We start from the raw sequence: 18847 nt of genomic DNA, 5'->3' as shown, positions 1-18847 counted from the left end.
AAGTGTTTACACAATTTATTTCAGTAATTGTATTGTTTGTAGATTTAATGGACAATAACCTAAATCATCACCAACTTAATTGTCATGATTTCAACTAATCGCCCAGAGAAACAAAGCAGTTATAGCAAAATATATCCCTTTCGGCATATTTCCGGGTTGTCACGTGTTCACATACGCTAGCTTCTTGCTATACTGCCGGTCCTATAACGCTGCTAGCAAAGAATCCTGGCAATGGAGGAGTATTAAAGATTTGATTCAAGATGAGCACTTAGCTAATGGCAGAAGACAACATTTCAGTAGCATTTTATGGACCCTTGGATTTTAATTGGGACGGCCTTAGCGTGACGTCAGCACTCCCAGCAAACGCTGACTCTAAGGACGCAGAGGCACATATGACCACGCCCCGTTCTATACTAACCACGCCCCCTTACTTTCAAACACAATTATTTTTGCAGTTTATAAATACACTACAACTCATAAATGCCTTATAGTATAAAAAACATGTAAAAATCAAGTTGACAGGATTTTACAACATAATTCTAGTATGTTCCATGAAATTATATATTTATTATTATTTTAGTAGCTTATCACTTGGCTGGACCGCTTTCTGTATGTTAAATTTTATATAATCAGAAATTAAGCTTATCTTTTCATGCTATCTGCCCCGAGCCGTCAGTTGTACATTGTGCTTGAACGCCTCATCATATGTGCAGACAGACATGTTCATCGTTCTGTGTGTGGATTGTATACACATCACCCCTGGAAACGTTTAGATGTACTTTGTCAATACAATCATTCCACAATAAAATATTTTTCTCTTACTGAGTTTATTGTCATCTTCAATCCTATAAGGAAACTTGCAAGAAAACAAGGAAATAGGCAGCCCATCACTTCCTACAGACACTATAGGGAATGTGTTGTTAATTCCTAATCTTAAATATAATGGTGGCTTTTCTTAAATATTAAAATAGAATTTCACATTTGTGGACTTTAACATCGCCTCAAATGTATTACAAATATATAGAATGAGTAGTATTGCATACAAACTAAGAATTTGGTAACAGCTATTGTTGTGTACACTGGTTCACCTGTGGGGTTTACTGCTCAGACGCTATAATAGAGGACACAGAAGGCAAACGCTTCCTTTAAGGGACAGGTGAAAGATCTGGATCTATTGTATTGTTTTTTCTTTAATTGTTAAAATCTTTGAGAGCAAAAGCACACCATAGTCAGTCACATGAGGATAGATAAGAGAGTGTCAACTGAAAAACAAAGCCACTAAATCCACACGTGGCTGATGAGGATTGAGAAGCGGTCACAGGTACCGTAACACTACCCCTACTGTCTACATGGTTGCTGATGGGTCGTCGTGGAGATGGATGCCAATGCCAGATCACCTTAGTCCATTTCCATCTCTCTTGTGGTTGATTTTATGTGCTGGTTTCCCTTGGCGTCCCCCGTCCCATCTGGGCCTTGTTTGGAAGCAGGGCCGTTATTGTGAGCTTTGCTGTTGTGTTCATTCACCTCCTGCACCTCTTCCACAGTGGGCTTGGACCTGTTGATCACCGGGATGCACAAATCCTGCATTTCCTGTAAATCAGAATTTATAATGTCAGCCCGGATCACGTGATCACAGTGATTGAGAGATACCATACCAGATACCTGTATCTTTGCCATGATTTCTGCTACTTTGACGATGGGGTCTTGAGTGATGGCCAGTTTATTCTGTGCATTCATCTTGCTGTTCATCCACATCATCGTGTCGTTCATGCACTTCTCCACAGTGTTCACCTCTTCTACACTCAAGTGTTGGTAACGTTCATCCTGGGGACCATTTAGAGGATTGTTGAGTGATACAAACATGACAAACACGTACATGAATATGCTGTACAACATCTCTTTGCACAACAGCACCAGATGGAGGTTTTTGCATTACATTTTGCTTGCTTTGCTACTTGATATTTTTGCTCTTTACTGTATTTGCTATTTGTACCTTATTTTATTTCACTATACTATTTTACAGAGTACAATTCCCTTATTTTCTTGAAGCTGCTGGATCTGTGAATTTCTCTTGGGAGATGAATAATCCATCCATCCATCCATCCCATCCATCCCATCCATCCCATCCATCCCATCCATCCCATCCCATCCATCCAACCCATCCATCCAGAGATCTATATCTAGAGATCTATCCATCCATCCATCCATCCATCTCTAATAGATCTATCTATATCTATCTAGATATAGATCTCTAGATAGATAGATCTCTATATCTAGATCTCTATATCTAGATATAGATCCCTATCTACCTATTAATCTACCTATTAATCTACCTATCAATCTACCCATCTACCCGTCAATCTACCCATCTACCCGTCAATCTACCCATCAACCTACCCATCTACCCATCAACCTACCCATCTACCCACCCATCTACCTACCCACCCATCAACCTACCCATCTACCCACCCATCAACCTACCCATTTACCCACCCATCTACCTACCCATCTACCCATCAACCTACCCATCTACCCACCCATCAACCTACCCATCTACCCATCAGCCTACCCATCTACCCATCAACCTACCCATGTACCCATCCATCAACCTACCCATCTACTCATCAACCTACCCATCTACTCATCAACCTACCCATCTACCCACCCATCAACCTACCCATCTACTCATCAACCTACCCATCTACCCATCAGCCTACCCATCTACCCATCAACCTACCCATGTACCCACCCATCAACCTACCCATCTACTCATCAACCTACCCATCTACCCATCAACCTACCCATCTACCCACCCATCAACCTACCCATCTACCCATCAACCTACCCATGTACCCATCCATCAACCTACCCATCTACTCATCAACCTACCAATCTACTCATCAACCTACCCATCTACCCACCCATCAACCTACCCATCTACTCATCAACCTACCCATCTACCCATCAGCCTACCCATCTACCCATCAACCTACCCATGTACCCACCCATCAACCTACCCATCTACTCATCAACCTACCCATCTACCCACCCACCCATCAACCTATCTACTCATCTAGCCATCCATCTACCCATCTACCCATCTACCCACCCACCCATCCATCTACCCATCCACCCACCCACCCACCCATCCATCCATCCTCAAACCAGGTACACAGTTGAATGGCACAAAGCACATGCGCAAACTCCCATGCAGCTTCCAGCACCCTTGCAAGGGTGTAGAGATGGAAAACGACTATTTTCTTTGTACTTTGGAGTAGACTCACACTCATCTTGAAAAGGGGCACCAACACCTCACTTCCATTTTCATCCAGAAGAAGCCAGGGTACCAATAATTTTGGTCCATTCAATTAAAATGGCTTTGACTCAACATGTGCAGCGAATTACACCGTAAAAACAGAAGCACCTTTTGTTTATAAGAGTTGACAAACTTCATGTAGAATTGAAGCCGCTTGCCAAGCTCTTCCAAAGCCTTCGGCCGGCCCTCGTGCTCTCTGTGCCGTTCTTGAATAGGTTGACCCAAATTCTGCAAAAGACGAGACAATCGGCTCATAGAAGCGTCCACTTCAAGGAAAAACGAGTCTGAAAACAAACCTTGAGTGCGTCTAGTTTTTGCACATAGACATCTTTGGGTTGGTCCTCTCCTTCCTCATACAGCCATGTCTCAGTGTCCTCCAGCAGCAACGTCAACCTGTTACTGTCCTGGTGGTGAGAGATACATTGAAATACCATATATGCGATACTTATATATATATATATATATATTTTAAAGCACTTACTTCCTCTGTGATGTACTTTTCATAGATGCCGCAGAGTTTGTTTCGGAGATCGTATACATATTCTTCCACAGCGTTTTTAGCATCGTTCACCTCTTTCACTAGTTTGTCCTGCACGATCATCTGACGCTGTATACAAAAGAAATACCGGATCAAACTTCATGCTTGGTGTTGAATGAATACTCAGAGGTACTCACCTCATACTGGACAAAGCTGCAAAGTACTTCACTGTTAAGCTGTCGAATGTTGCTGGCCACAATGGGCAGATCGGCGCTCTTTGCCTTCACTTTGGCCTTGCTGCCTCCTCCTGCTGCTGCTGGATCTTGCATCTCCCCTGCATCATTTCCCTCCTGCACCACATTAACTATCAACATATTGACTGACAACACAATGGTGTGGATGTTGTGGTCCATACTAGGGATTGACAGATAATGTTTTTTTTGGGGGCCGATGCCGATTTTTTTCCATCACCCTTAGCCGATGGCCGATTTTGCTTGGGCCGATATTTGTAGCCGATACTGCTTTTGATCCCTCAATTTACATGAAAAAAATGACCATGATAAATATTACAGATCGTAGTTTAAATTTATCTAGCATTGATGTGATGACTGCTCCTCCGCAGCTCTTTCTTGGTCTTTCTTGTTGTCACACCATGACTTAAACCAGGGGTCTCAAACACGTGGCCCGCAGGACACTAGTTTGAGGCCCCCGCCTTGATATGAAAGTTTAATGTTAGTACGGCCCACACAAGTTTGATATGGATGCTGTATGGTATCATGTACCCAGAAAAAATTATTAGGTTAAATAACTGTTAATAGTTATCCTCCCTATCTGTGTGGAAGTGGTAAGTTTTTGGCTATTTAAGTTTAAAGGAAATAACTTGAAGGCTACCGTTTAGGTCGCTAGCTCTCTAGTTTGCGAGTTAGCATGTGTCTCAAGACCCTGCAGTTGCGCAATATGTTGTAAATAAAAAGAGTATAAATGTGACTATAGTCGTGTTTTGTCATGTCTACAGGGCTCTAATAATGCTTTGTTCATTTTAATCTGAAAAAAATAATTTGTCTACCCACCAACTATATGTGGTTTCTTAACTTTTTATTATTTGCCGTTTTATTATTATTATTATATTTATTTATTACTGATTGATTGATTTTCTTTATTCTTGATTTGTTTATTTATTTTCATCTTATTTTGTGCAGAAAAATAAAAAATAAAATATTTGAGAACAGTGGAATGTTTTATCAGAGCTTTTATTGTAGAAAATCGGAACCAAAGCACTGAAAAAGTTTGTATATTTTTCTGTTTTTAATAAATGTGTTTTTTTTTTGGGGGGGGAAAACTAGATGCGGCCCAGCCTTGCCCAGACCCTAGCTCCAGTGGCCCCCAGGTAAATTGAGTTTGAGACCCCTGACTTAAACTGTTATGCCTCGCGATCACCCAGTGAAATGGGATGGGCTTAGTAAAGTGTTAAAAGCAAGTTAACTATTACTTTTGAAATCGTGCCCTTGTTGTGATTCAACAGTGGGGGCGGGTACCGCGTGGTACACATGTCGTGGTACCGCGACTATGTGTGTTGCGGGGTCGTCTACCAGCTTGGAAAAATACATCGGTGAACCCCCGCGCATATCGGCCGATACCGATACAAGGAAAAAACGCAAATATCGGTCGGCCGATGTATAGGTCGATCCTTAGTCCATACTACCAACCTTAGTGGTGGCGTCTTCTTCATTTTGGTTGTCCCCCTGGCTTTGGATGTCCTGGTCTACTTGCATTTTGGTCTGAGGCACAACATTTAAAAATCTTGAATGAAAATACCAATTTTTTTTTAATTCATCATGAAAATGACTTTACCTGATCCTCAGCTCTGCCTTCATTCTGCACGAGCGGCTCTGCATCAATTTGCATGTCCTCCCCTTCTCCTTTCTGCTTCTCGATCAGAGAGGCGCTGGACACACTGAAGATGCCATGAACATTAAAACGAACTTTGACCTTCACTTTAGAGCTGTCTCCGTCTGGTTGCGGTACCACATTCTGTACTGTGAAGCATCCTGGTAAGAGATGGGGGGAAAAAAATGACAAGACTCTGGGTTATGATCCCATTATGGGCTTCACAACGTCAAATATGATTGATTACCTATTCTCTGGTCCGGATATGGAAGCTCTTGAGGGCAGCTGTAGAAGGCCTCGAGGTCAAAAGGCTCCTTCTTGTGGAAGGAGATCACTTTGGAAAACGGAGCAGCGTGATTCTTACTGAATACCTCACACTCTCTGAAACAAAAACACACATAGGGAATTGGAAGTTTAAATCACACTGGACACTTAAGATCATTAATGGAGTAATCAAGTATAACGGATAAGCCCTGACAGAAATTCTTCTTGTATGATGTTATCGTATTCGGTTAGTTGTTTTTATTGTTTTTGTTTTAACGGTGCAGCAGTGCAATGATTAAGTATTCAAGGAATCAACACTCAAATGTCAAACATCACAGCGAGTGTCTTTAAAAAGGAGCTTTCATTATAAGACCGTTGTTGCTACTAGCAACAATTACACCACAGAGAAGCACACACACATTGTCACATCGCAATGACTTTAATGTATTAAGTATGACAGTGAATTATCGTGGATCATTCAAAGTGCAATGCTACCTGTTACATAATTACAGAACATAACTAAAAATAACTTGATTTTTTTTGTTACTGTCTCAGTAAGTATTAAAAGATATTGTTATATTAAATAAAACTAAAATAATCTGATCACTTTTGGACAACATGTGACAGTATATTCATGTTATGTTGCAGTTTAATCATTTTTTGAAAAAGCTATCATTACTTATTAAGTATAAAATAAGTTTATGCTAGATTGAATAAAACAAAAATATTATACAAAGTTCGATACCACTCGACAAGAGGCATATTTGTGAAAAAATACGTTAAACAGTTTAATCAAATTTGTAAAAATAATCATACATTTGATTGAATGAAGTTATATGAAATAAAAATAAAATAAAACTAAAAAGGCCAAATAAAACAAAATACTCAGTTTGATATTACGTGAGGCAAATTAGTGTAAAAATGTGTTAAGCGCTGTTTAATGGATTAAAAAAAACGACTCAACCTTTGAACACATGTGACAGAGGCCTACTGATGTGGTAACTGTTGTTTAATAAAGTAAAAATACTCACATTAGTGTCTCATAAGTATAAAAATGTCAAGTATTGATTGATTAAATGTATTTAAAAGTATTTATTTATTGTTTTAATAAATACTCAGTTTGTGACAAAGGCATACTTGTGTCATAAAAAATGTTATTATTGGATATAAAAAAATTATTAAATAAAACTAAAGTTTAAAAAAATTACATACCCCTAGGTAAAATGATGGAGGCATTAGGGCTGCAATAACCCATTATTTTCTTAGTCAATTAATCCAATGCTTGTTGAGTTTAATCGAGTAATCCCTCTACAAAATCAACATGAACTAAACACAAGCAGCAAATCAGCAAAAATGGCAAAAAAAATCACTGTTTTTGTGGTAAACAGCACTACCTGAGAGGATAATCTCTTCACATTAAAGTGGTTAAGTTGACTTTGCGGTGCACATTCCATTCTGTTTCTTTTTGGGAGTGGCTGTATTGTAGCATTTGTCATACTGTATACTTAGCAGCCAGGACAAAGATGTTTATATATTATACAAAAGCTAGATTCAATTCAGGGAATTTCAATGCTTTCAATTTCAATGCTCACATGAGATGCTCTCCATTGTTCAAATTCCAAATCCCTACATGTACTGGGTTTTTGTAACTCGGGTCTTGCAGAGCTGTGATGTTTATTCCTTTTGAAGTACAGCCCCATTTTGCAAACAAGGGCTGCATCAGTCTCAAAATGTGTCTCTGTGACAAAGCAGTGTGAGACGTAAACACTCAAGAGCCAAGGTAACTCATTAAAAACTGTCCAGAAAACTATCAACAATATGTAAGCGTCAATTGTCTTGTGTGTAGTTTATAGGGAAGTTGTACTCACCCCAGTCCGTCCTCTGTTGGTGATTTCCAGCGTAAAGTAATGGGGAAGGGGACGGTATCAGTGATGGAGAACTCTCGCACTTTAAACGCTGGAGACAAGATTGCACACTACACAAAACACAAAGTACAAATGTTAGCACAAGATTTCATGTATTTTCCGGACATTTTCATTAATAGCTGGACTCTGTTGGAATTCGAAAATGTTCCTCATTCATTCATTTTCTACTGCTTTTTCCTCACGAAGGTGCTGGAGCCTATCCCAGCTGTCTTCGGGCGAGAGGCAGGGTACACCCTGGACTGGTCACCAGCCAATCACAGGGCACATATAGACAAACAACCATTCACACTCACATTCATACCTATGGACAATTTGGAGTCGCTAATTAACCTAGCATGTTTTTGGAATGTGGGAGGAAACCGGAGTACCCGGAGAAAACCCACACAAAACTCCAGAGATGGCCGAGGGTGGAATCGAACCCTGGTCTCCTAGCTGTGAGGTCTGCACGCTAACCACTCGACCACCTTCGTATGCCTCTGGTATTATATGGGAGTCAGGCAACGACATTTCGTTGGCAATTTCACTGCTGTGTTATTGTGCAATGACAATAAAGGAAGTCAAACAACCATTCACACTCACATTGGACAATGGACAATTTGGAGTCGGCAATTAACCTAGCATGTTTTTTGGAATGTGGGAGGAAACCGGAGTACCCGGAGAAAACATGCAAACTCCACACAGAGATAGCCGAGATATTATGATTTCCATCATTACAGTTAAAATTTTTGGATTTTTAAAAAAATAATAATTATTTGACAGTTCTGTTTCAATATCAGAAAAATAGCACAGTAGCAGTTGAAAAATAGGACCGTGGCACGAAGACTGAGCTTTTCACTGAAATGTCATGAGGACAGTCATCACCTGAAGGGCACAGCCTCTAGCGACAGCCTCGTCAGCGTTGAGCGTGGTGCTGACGTCTTTGCCAAAGAATTTTGCGATCCTCTCTTTAATGGCCGGCATTCTCGTCGCTCCTCCAACTATCTCCACGGCGTAGATGTCATCCCGGCTTAGGTCTGCCACACGTCATGGTTATTTATATAACATCAACAGACGTACCTGACGTACCTTTCAATCATAATCGTTCAAACATACTTGAGTGTTCAAGTGCGACCTTCAGCGGCATCTCCACCCGCATTAGATACTGGGAACACATGTCTTCAAAATGGCCTCTGAGTTAGAAAGAAAATGTCAATATCATGTCAAATGTTATCATAGCTAAAAGAAAGAGGCTTTTTTTTTGGACCTGTTCATCCTACTGGTCACATCAATGTCATTCATGAAGCATTCGATGTTGAGTGGCAGGTCTGAGGAGTTAGCGCTCATCAGCTTCTTGAGTTTCTCGCACTCCTGATGTAGACGCAGCACGGCTCTCGGGTTCTCCCGCACGTGCAGCTTGTACTTGACTTTGAACTCCTCGCAGAAGTAATTCACCAAAGCCTCGTCAAAGTTACGCCCGCCCAGGTAGGGGTCGAACGCCGACGCAAGGACCTGAAAAGAAGAGCGGATTCGGCTCGGTGAGGATGAGGTTCGAGTGTGAAAATTGAGTAAAATTGGCTTAATCTGACCTTGAGTTTGCCTTTGTTGAAGGATGTGATGGAGACCTGGTAGGAGGAATGTCCCATGTCCACAAACACAACATTTCGAGGCCTTTCCTCTGGAGTGGGAAGGTCCTGCTTGTAGATCCCGTAGGCTAACGCCACTATCAACAGAATTTATTCTTAGATTAATAATGTTCTTACAGTAATATGTGTCTCTAGAGCCTGTTTATGAACACTAAAGAAAAACCTCAGTTGTTTGATTCCCAAGAGGCTTTTCTTTCTTTCGGCTTTTCCCTTCGGGGGTCGCCACAGCAAATCTCCATCCAACCCTGTCTTCTGCATCTGTCTCTCTCACACAAACTACCCTCATGTCCTACTTCACTACATCCATACACCTCATCTTTGGTCTTCCTCTCTGGCCTCTGACTGGTCACCAGCCAATCACAGGGCACATATAGACAAACAACCATTCACACTCACATTCATACCTATGGACAATTTGGAGTCACCAATTAACCTAGCATGTTTTTGGAATGTGGGAGACACAAAACTCCACACAGAGATAGCCGAGGGTGGAATCGAACCCTGGTCTCCTAGCTGTGAGGTCTGCGTGATAATCACTAGTCCACCTTCTTATGCCTATGGTATAATATGGGAGCCAGGCAACAACATTTTGTTGACAATTTCACTGCTGTGTTATTGTGCAAGACAATAAAGGAAGTCAAACAACCATTCACACTCACATTCAAACCTATGGACAATTTGGAGTCGCCAATTAACCTAGCATGTTTTTGGAATGTGGGAGGAAACCGGAGTACCCGGAGAAAACCCACACAAAACTCCACACAGAGATGGCCGAGGGTGGAATTGAACCCTGGTCTCCCTAGCTGTGAGGTCTGCGCACTAACCACTCGCCCACCTTCTTATGTCTCTGGTATTATATGGGAGCCAGTCAACAATATTTCGTTAGTAATTTCACTGCTGTGTTATTGTGCAATGACAATAAAGGAAGTCAAACAACCATTCACACTCACATTCAAACCTATGGACAATTTGGAGTCGCCAATTAACCTAGCATGTTTTTGGAATGTGGGAGGAAACCGGAGTACCCGGAGAAAACCCACACAAAACTCCACACAGAGATGGCCGAGGGTGGAATTGAACCCTGGTCCTCCTAGCTGTGAGGTCTGCACGCTAACCACTCGCCCACCTTCTTATGTTTCTGGCATTATATGGGAGCCAGTCAACGATATTTCGTTGGCAATTTCACTGCTGTGTTATTGTGCAAGACAATAAAGGAAGTCAAACAACCATTCACACTCACATTCATACCTATGGACAATTTGGAGTCGCCAATTAACCTAGCATGTTTTTGGAATGTGGGAGGAAACCGGAGTACCCGGAGAAAACCCACACAAAACTCCACACAAAGATGGCCGAGGGTGGACTCGAACCATGGTTTCTTAACTGTGATGTCTGTGCGCTAACCACTCGACCACCACCTTCTTATGTCTCTGGTATTATATGGGAGCCAGGTAACGACATTTCGTTGGTAATTTCACTGCTCTGTTATCGTGCAAGACAATAAAGGAAGTCAAACAACCATTCACACTCACATTCATACCTATGGACAATTTGGAGTCGCCAATTAACCTAGCATGTTTTTGGAATGTGGGAGAAAACCCACACAAAACTCCACACAGAGATGGCCGAGGGTGGAATCGAACCCTGGTAAGATAAGTTGTACTTTATCCACAATATTGTACACTCACTGGTCTTTTAACAGCCCTGACCTGCAGTGGTGTCGTTTATTAGCCGTAAACAGTTGAGCCCTGCTATTTGCGTCGCATCCAACACGGATCGCCGCTCAGCATCTGTAAAAAAGCTTGGTACCTGAAGAAAAGGCAAGGAAACAAACACCGTTTAGAGCAGGGGCTTCTCAAATAGTGAGACGGGCCACCCTTGGGGGAGGGGGGAGGGGGGGGGGTGTGGTGAACTGGAATGTTTCCATCACTCACAGAGACAACGCAGTCCACCACTGGCTTCTTCAAGGCGGACTCGGATGTCTCCTTCAGCTTGGTGAGCAGCATCCCTGTGATCTGCTCTACCGTAAATACCTTGTCCTCCTCCAAATAACGCACCTGGAAAAACAGTATACATTATAGCTTATGACTAAGAAATTTACATATTTTATATTTACACATTTTTATCAAAACAAACATGCAAGTCTACACTATTTTATACTAAGTTGGAACCTGCAAGACATGCTGGGTATGCTCCTGGTGGGGGAATGGCATCTTGCACATAGTGGTTAGCATGTAGGGTTTGATTCTCCGCTTGGGAATCTCTGTGTGAAGTTTGCATGTTCTCCGGGTACTCCAATTTCCTCCCACATTATGAATGTGAATAATCTAATATTATAATATATAGTATTATAATACATTTACATTTACCCTATTATTGTACCCTTATATATCATGTTGCTAATAATATACATCCTGTATATACATGATGCAGGGTTGCACGGTGGTTAAGTGGTTAGCATGCAGACCTCACAGCTGGGAGACCCAAGTTCAATTCCACCCTCGGCCATCTCCGTGTGGAGTTTGCATGTTCTCCCCGTGTATGCGTGGGTTTTCTCCAGGTATTCCGGTTTCCTCCCACATTCCAAAAACATGCTAGGTTAATTAGCGACTCCAAATTGTCCATAGGTATGAATGTGAGTGTGAATGGTTGTTTGTCTATATGTGCCCTGTGATTGGCTGGCCACCAGTCCAAGGGTATACCCCGCCTCTCGCTTTAAGTCAGCTGGGATAGGCTCCAGCACCATCGTGAGGATAAGCGGTAGAAAATGAATTACTTGCTTCCAGACCTGGCTGTAATATGTGAATTTCCGCCTGTTTATATCCTTCTAAATACAGTTTTTAACATTATTAGAGCCCTCTAGACTGTCAATAACACCCCTATAGTCACCTTTACACTCATATCAGCTATTATTATTATTTAACATGGATAATATTTAAATGTATTCATCTTTCTTTGCTTGTTCTTCAACTACATGTTTTTTTTGCCATTCAGGTGGTCCTCGAACACAACCCTAAAAAGCAAAAAAGCATGCACTAGCACAAAGTACAATAGCAGTGTCCAACATTCAGCCTGGGGGCCATTTGCAGCCCGCAATAATTGTTTTATTGGTATATTCTAACAATAACATTCAACATGGCCTGATTAAGTGATTTATGACATAGTATCACATACACTTAAGTACATTTTGGGTGCAAAAATCAGAAAAAACTACCAGTATGGAAGTTTATGAGTACTTTACCTTAATTCCAGTGTTCCCACTGGCCAGTTTATGCAAACTGTAAGGTAGTTTGTTTCTTTCTCCTTGCACAAACGGGTCATCAAATGCTCTGCCATGGAACCTTTTGAAGCCATGAACTGTATTTTTGAAGTTTGTTATGACCTGGGAAAGTGTATAGTTAGCACATTTAGTCAATGTTTTGTTACATTTAATAATAAATAGGATTGTATCAAAATGCCCTTACTTGACTCTTGGCTGCATTCCCAATTATGCGATTTTTGGATGCAAAAGACACACAAGCCCTTGATGAGGATGAGGAGAGACAAGTGAATACACTTTTTGAGGATACATTACTATGCAGTATAGTCAGGCACAATTATCTCATGTGTTTAGAACGCAACCGTGGCTAACAATCTGTTACTTGTAGTCTTAACAACAACTTAACACAATGCACAGACAACTTTGTGCAGAATCATATCAGTCCATTTGAATTGATTCTGATGACACTTTGACCTCTGTCAACCTGCTAAGTTAAAGGCCTCTCTCACACCCAGAGTCAGCCACCATCATCATCATCATCATCCTTGCAGCCTGCACTGTATCCTCATCAAAACCTCAACGCGCGCACATTGCATAACATAACTACTCACAGCGATTATGTATTGTGTTGTATTATTTGTACTTACGGCGTGCATCTGTCACTATATTCATTGGCGATGGTTTCAATGCCACCACTCCTGGCCACAGCGATGTAGCAGTTTAGGAAACCCACATCAATGCCCACCACTGACATGATGGACGCTCTTATGTACCCGCCTTGGAAACTTATCTTCTGGCAGTGACCGCACTTGTCACCTTTGTAGGAAAAAAAAAAATACGATGCTATTTTATTCCGCAAAAAAAAAAAAAAGATCTGAAGATGAACACGTCCGCCAACTATGGGTGCTGTGAGTAAATTACGCACTGTTATGTAATTCAGGCTGTTTATAGCAAACTCATCCGGCGTAATCCTGAGGGCAACGATGACCAGAGAGGATTCTCCCACTCCGAGGCGACCGTAAACATCACCAAAGGATCTGAAAGCCTGACGCTCTTAAACCCCGCCCCAATCGTCACTGATTGGTGCGTCATCCTCACTTGCCCATACGTGATTGGTGCGTGAGGCAATCGATAACAGAACAATCTAGAACTCGCTGGAAATGGGAACCTTTGAATACGTCATAGCGGTGCTACGATGACGGAGACGATTTGTATTTGTGATGTCCAGCGTTTTATGTGTCCTTTCTTTCGTTAGTTGTCGTCATAAATGTTTTTAACTGCCCATATCGGCAATGAATTATCTATTTTTGGAACTAGCAAAGGTGGTGCTGCTTGTAATGTCTGGTAAGCACCACAGGTGTGGTTTGGTTACTTATATAAATATATGTAACAATAATGTCACAAAAACATACCAATGTGTTTTAAAATATTTTAACATCATTAAATTTGTAAATTCACTGTGTTTATAGCATATTTTGGCACTGTAAAATGTAGCCCTTGAAATGTGTAAAAGCATAAAACACTAACATCTACTGTATTGCATTGTCCATATTTTTGTAATATTAAATTCTACAATATATATCCAATAATATGTATTTTATATTTATATCCTATCACCTTGTTCATGGACCAAAAGCACAGTACTGCTCCTTTATATTCGCACACAGTCGACCGCCCCTAAACAGGAAGTGGTAGTCAAATAAGTCAAGTAAGCAGGCAAGCTAGCTAGCTAGTTGCAGTAACTAGGCTGCCCTCGTATTAAAGGTATTTTTGCCAAAATGGGATTATTCGGCAGAACACCGGAGAAGCCACCGAAAGATCTGGTAAGCAGCACCGACCACCTTAAGGCAGTTCCGGCTTAGTTAAATTGAAACGCGATAGTGCTAACTTTGCTAACTGTGCTAGCGTTAACTCCCAGCCAAACATGCTAACTACCTTTCAAACGCATTGTCATGCGAATAGCTTACATTCATCTGGTTGTATCCATATGTCACTCCTAACGTGTGTTTACACTCTGGGAATTCATGGATTAAATTGCAAAATAGCGCGATTATAGGTAGCGCTAGTTAGCTAAGATACCATGGAAGCTATGCTGTCAATCACTGCGATGTAAACAAACCTGATCCCTAGCAGATTATCTGTCCCAGTATCAGTTATAATAACATACATTTAACCTTATGATTTGGATCATTGTTGTGAAACAACCGTAACCACCAGGTTTTGAAACATTGTGTTTCGTATCGTTTCAGGTAAATGAGTGGACACAGAAAATCCGTAAGGAATCGAGAACCATCGACAGACAAATTCGAGGTAAAGTATCAATGTCATATTATTTGTCGTTTGTAACTATTTAATAGAGTATGTATAGAAAAATATGTCATGCGACAGTAATCTCTGCGAATTTGATCACTGCATAATTGTTTCCATTGCAATATTTTATTGAGGTAAGGTTAATGTTAACACAAAACATGTATTTAACGGTTTTAGATGCATAAAACTGTTTTAAATGCATATAAATGGACATTCAGGATTACTTTTACTTTCATTGAAGACATGATTGTTGATGTGACTTTTGCCAAAGACGCTATGTGTCAGCAAGGACACCATTTTCCTGTTGTGTCAAGAGTTATGTATTTATTCAATAATGTTTATCACGATGTTTATCAAAATGTTGGCACTTGCAACTTTCTTTGGCTATTTTTTCAGGTATTGAGGTGACAGACACTATTAAATTCATGTGGAGATGTACATGTGGCGTTTTGGGAACAGTCCGAACATCATTTGCATGTGTCTTTCTTGTTGCAGATATTCAAAGGGAACAAGAAAAAGTGAAGAGATCCATCAAAGATGCAGCCAAAAAGGGCCAGAAGGATGTTTGTGTGATTCTCGCTAAAGAGATGATTCAGTCAAAACGTGCCGTGACAAAACTCTACTCCTCCAAAGCCCACCTGAACTCGGTGATGCTCAACATGAAGAATCAACTTTGTGAGTTTTATATCACAGCGACACGTGGACTCCAAATTGAAACTCTTAAAATGACTTTTCCTGCTTTTTCTTTTTAGCTTTACTGCGTGTGGCCGGGTCCCTGCAGAAGAGTACAGATGTCATGAGAGCCATGCAAAATCTTATTAAAGTCCCAGAGATACAGGCCACCATGAGAGAACTATCAAAGGAGATGATGAAAGTAAGCAATGGTGTCCGGGTGCATCATCCACTCCCCAAATTGACACCACTCTTGGAGAAAAATGAGCACATGGTGCATTAAATACCCTTACGGTAGCCACATTTCCACCAAGACAATTATGTTTGGTTTATGTGGGCATGTTTGTGTACTTCGCAGCTTGCAGCTTGCAGCTTGCACAAACTTGAGTATTATAGTAACTTTGTGCGTTATATATATTATATATATTTGTCTAATATGGTTATTTCCAAAGGGTGGATTAGCAAATGGGGAACAGGGACCTAAAAAGGCTGACTTTAGAGGGGGCTGATGTTAGGAATCCAGAGTAAGTGTCTGTGAAACTGCTAAAGTTAGAGTTACACATGTCAATCCCCATAGTAACACACAATAGCGTTTCCTCTATTGAATAAACTTGGGAATTTTTCTTGGAGATGAATAAAGCATCCATTCATCCAATCATCCATCCACTAAAGTAAACCATCCATCCACTAAACTAAAGTAAACTAAACATCCATCCAACTAAACTAAACTAAACTAAACTAAACTAAACTAAACTAAACTAAACTAAACTAAACTAAACTAAACTAAACTAAACTTATCCATCCATCCATCCACGAAACTAAACTATCCATCCACTAAACTAAACTAAACTAAACTAAACTAAACTAAACTAAACTAAACTAAACTAAACTATCCATCCACTAAACTAAACCATCCATCCATCCACTAAACTATCCATCCATCCACTAAACTATCCATCCATCCATCCATCCACTAAACTAAACTATCCATCCATCCATCCATCCACTAAACTAAACTATCCATCCATCCATCCATCCACTAAACTAAACTAAACTATCCATCCATCCACTAAACTAAACTATCCATCCATCCACTAAACTAAACTATCCATCCATCCACTAAACTAAACTATCCATCCATCCACTAAACTAAACTATCCATCCATCCACTAAACTAAACTATCCATCCATCCACTAAACTAAACTATCCATCCATCCACTAAACTAAACTATCCATCCATCCACTAAACTAAACTATCCATCCATCCACTAAACTAAACTATCCATCCATCCACTAAACTAAACTAAACTATCCATCCATCCATCCACTAAACTAAACTATCCATCCATCCATCCATCCACTAAACTAAACCATCCATCCACTAAACTAAACTAAACTATCCATCCATCCATCCATCCACTAAACTAAACTAAACCATCCATCTATCCACTAAACTAAACTAAACCATCCATCCATCCATCCATCCATCCATCCATCCATCCATCCATCCATCCATCCATCCATCCACTAAACTAAACTATCCATCCATCCATCCACTAAACTAAACTAAACCATCCATCCATCCATCCATCCATCCATTAAACTAAACTAAACTAACTTGCTGGAGAACTAGTTACATACGTGAATACGTGTATGAAGAAAATACTGTCATTATGTTTACCAAACCAAATAATCCTAGCATTCCTGATGCAGGCTGGTATCATCGAGGAAATGTTGGAAGACACTTTTGACAGCATTGAGGACGGAGAGGACATGGAGGAAGCGGCAGCGGAGGAAGTCGACAAGATCCTCTTTGAGATTACAGCAGGTGAAAAGAATCGTCTTATACTATTTGGGTGTTTTGTTGTGGCCATTGTATTGGAATTAAAGCTTTTCCCTGTTAGGCGCGCTCGGTAAAGCGCCCGGCAAAGTCACAGACGCCCTGCCCGAGATGCCGTCCGGAGCCACCGCAGCCTCAGAGGATGAATCCGAGGAAGACATTGAAGAGATGCAGTCCAGACTAGCTGCTCTTCGGAGTTAAGGTGGCCGGCTAAATGTACTGTTAGTTTGCTCGCTCAATCCAAGAGCAGAGACATCACAGGTTCAGCTTTTTGCAGTACTGAGCATCCTCTCTGCGACTTACTATCATTTCTTTCCTCACATAATCTTCTGGGTTACACTTTGTGCTTGGGTCATTATGCCATTTTTGATTTGGTCAGAGGACTTTTGCTCTTTTATTATAAGTGGTTATTCTCGGTATTACCCGAAGTTATTAAATAGATGGTTTCCAAAAGTGTAAATAATGTAAGTATGAAAAGCCTACTGTGCCTATAGTGCTTCGTCATCTGTCCTTTTTGATTGGTATGTGTTTCATCTTTAAACTCGGTTTAAATTTTCAAATCAAATTCACATCACTAAGTAGATCTTTGTAACGAAAACTCTCGAGTAATATGTGCGTTTCTTTTTAACACAGGTCTGTACAGTCACTGTCTTCTATACGGAATAGACTAAATATACGGAATAGACCAAAAAAAATGCACGCAACCCCCCGCCCCCTCTCCCCGCGCACCCCGGCACATTTGTTGTGCGTCAACACTCTGTGTGTCCAAAGTTTGCAGGATATCTATCTTGTGGAAGTGCAATGTGTGTGTATTTTGTATGTACATGGGGTATAAATTAAGGAAATTAAATTTTAAGGACAAAGGGACTGTTTCTGAAATTAGTTATTTTTTTTGCTGCATGTTTATGTGCATCAGAACATTCCATATTAACGTTAAGGTATATTATACTCTGTTCTGATTGGTGTACACACAACTAATATTCTTGACCATTTGTTGACCCAAGAGAGGATTCTGACATCTTGACATTTTTTTTAAATACTTTTCTTTCTTTTGTGTCCCTGATTCTAAAGCCATTCCCGAAGGATACAATTTCCCACAGCTACGGTGCTCCAGTGGCTGCTTTTGTTTTGACTCACAAAACCTCGCTTCTGTTTTCTGAAGGCTGGACAAAGAAGCGGCGACTCTACAGTAAATTTGACTCTGAAGCATTTTGTTCAAACCGCGGCAGTATGCTCACAGCAAAATTAAATCTTGAATCCAATACATTTATTT

At 40.7% G+C, this 18847-nt stretch overlaps 2 protein-coding genes across 3 annotated transcripts; one reads left to right on the top strand and one right to left on the bottom strand.

Moving 5' to 3' along the window:
* Positions 1–423: 423 nt before the first annotated feature.
* Positions 424–13797, bottom strand: hspa4l (heat shock protein 4 like). Of its 2 annotated transcripts, XM_058090791.2 has the most exons (20): positions 13677–13797; positions 13399–13567; positions 12957–13014; positions 12734–12874; positions 11427–11549; positions 11202–11301; positions 9436–9569; positions 9114–9358; positions 8963–9039; positions 8732–8883; positions 7814–7920; positions 5929–6062; positions 5646–5842; positions 5501–5572; positions 3992–4144; positions 3798–3923; positions 3613–3720; positions 3425–3544; positions 1663–1824; positions 424–1590 (listed from the first exon to the last, which is right to left on the bottom strand). In XM_058090791.2, exons 2-20 carry the CDS (start codon positions 13503–13505, stop codon positions 1399–1401), a joined length of 2508 nt encoding a protein of 835 aa, XP_057946774.2. In that variant the 5' UTR covers positions 13506–13567; positions 13677–13797; the 3' UTR covers positions 424–1398. The 2 variants fall into 2 exon arrangements, with proteins under 2 accessions (XP_057946774.2, XP_078652123.1); XM_078795997.1 differs by having other exon boundaries at positions 13399–13797.
* Positions 13798–14409: 612 nt separating this feature from the next.
* chmp3 (charged multivesicular body protein 3) lies at positions 14410–18438 on the top strand. The gene is made up of 6 exons (XM_058090805.2): positions 14410–14574; positions 15001–15061; positions 15557–15736; positions 15814–15935; positions 17448–17562; positions 17639–18438. Exons 1-6 carry the CDS (start codon positions 14530–14532, stop codon positions 17773–17775), a joined length of 660 nt encoding a protein of 219 aa, XP_057946788.1. The 5' UTR covers positions 14410–14529; the 3' UTR covers positions 17776–18438.
* Positions 18439–18847: the final 409 nt, after the last annotated feature.

This window comes from Doryrhamphus excisus, linkage group LG14 (assembly GCF_037039965.1).
Source record: "Doryrhamphus excisus strain RoL-2023G ecotype Guam linkage group LG14, RoL_Dexc_Guam_v1.1, whole genome shotgun sequence".
In the NCBI taxonomy this organism is placed as follows: domain Eukaryota; kingdom Metazoa; phylum Chordata; class Actinopteri; order Syngnathiformes; family Syngnathidae; genus Doryrhamphus; species Doryrhamphus excisus.
Note: the sequence above shows the minus strand (reverse complement) of the source record. Positions and strands in the feature narration are given on the sequence as shown.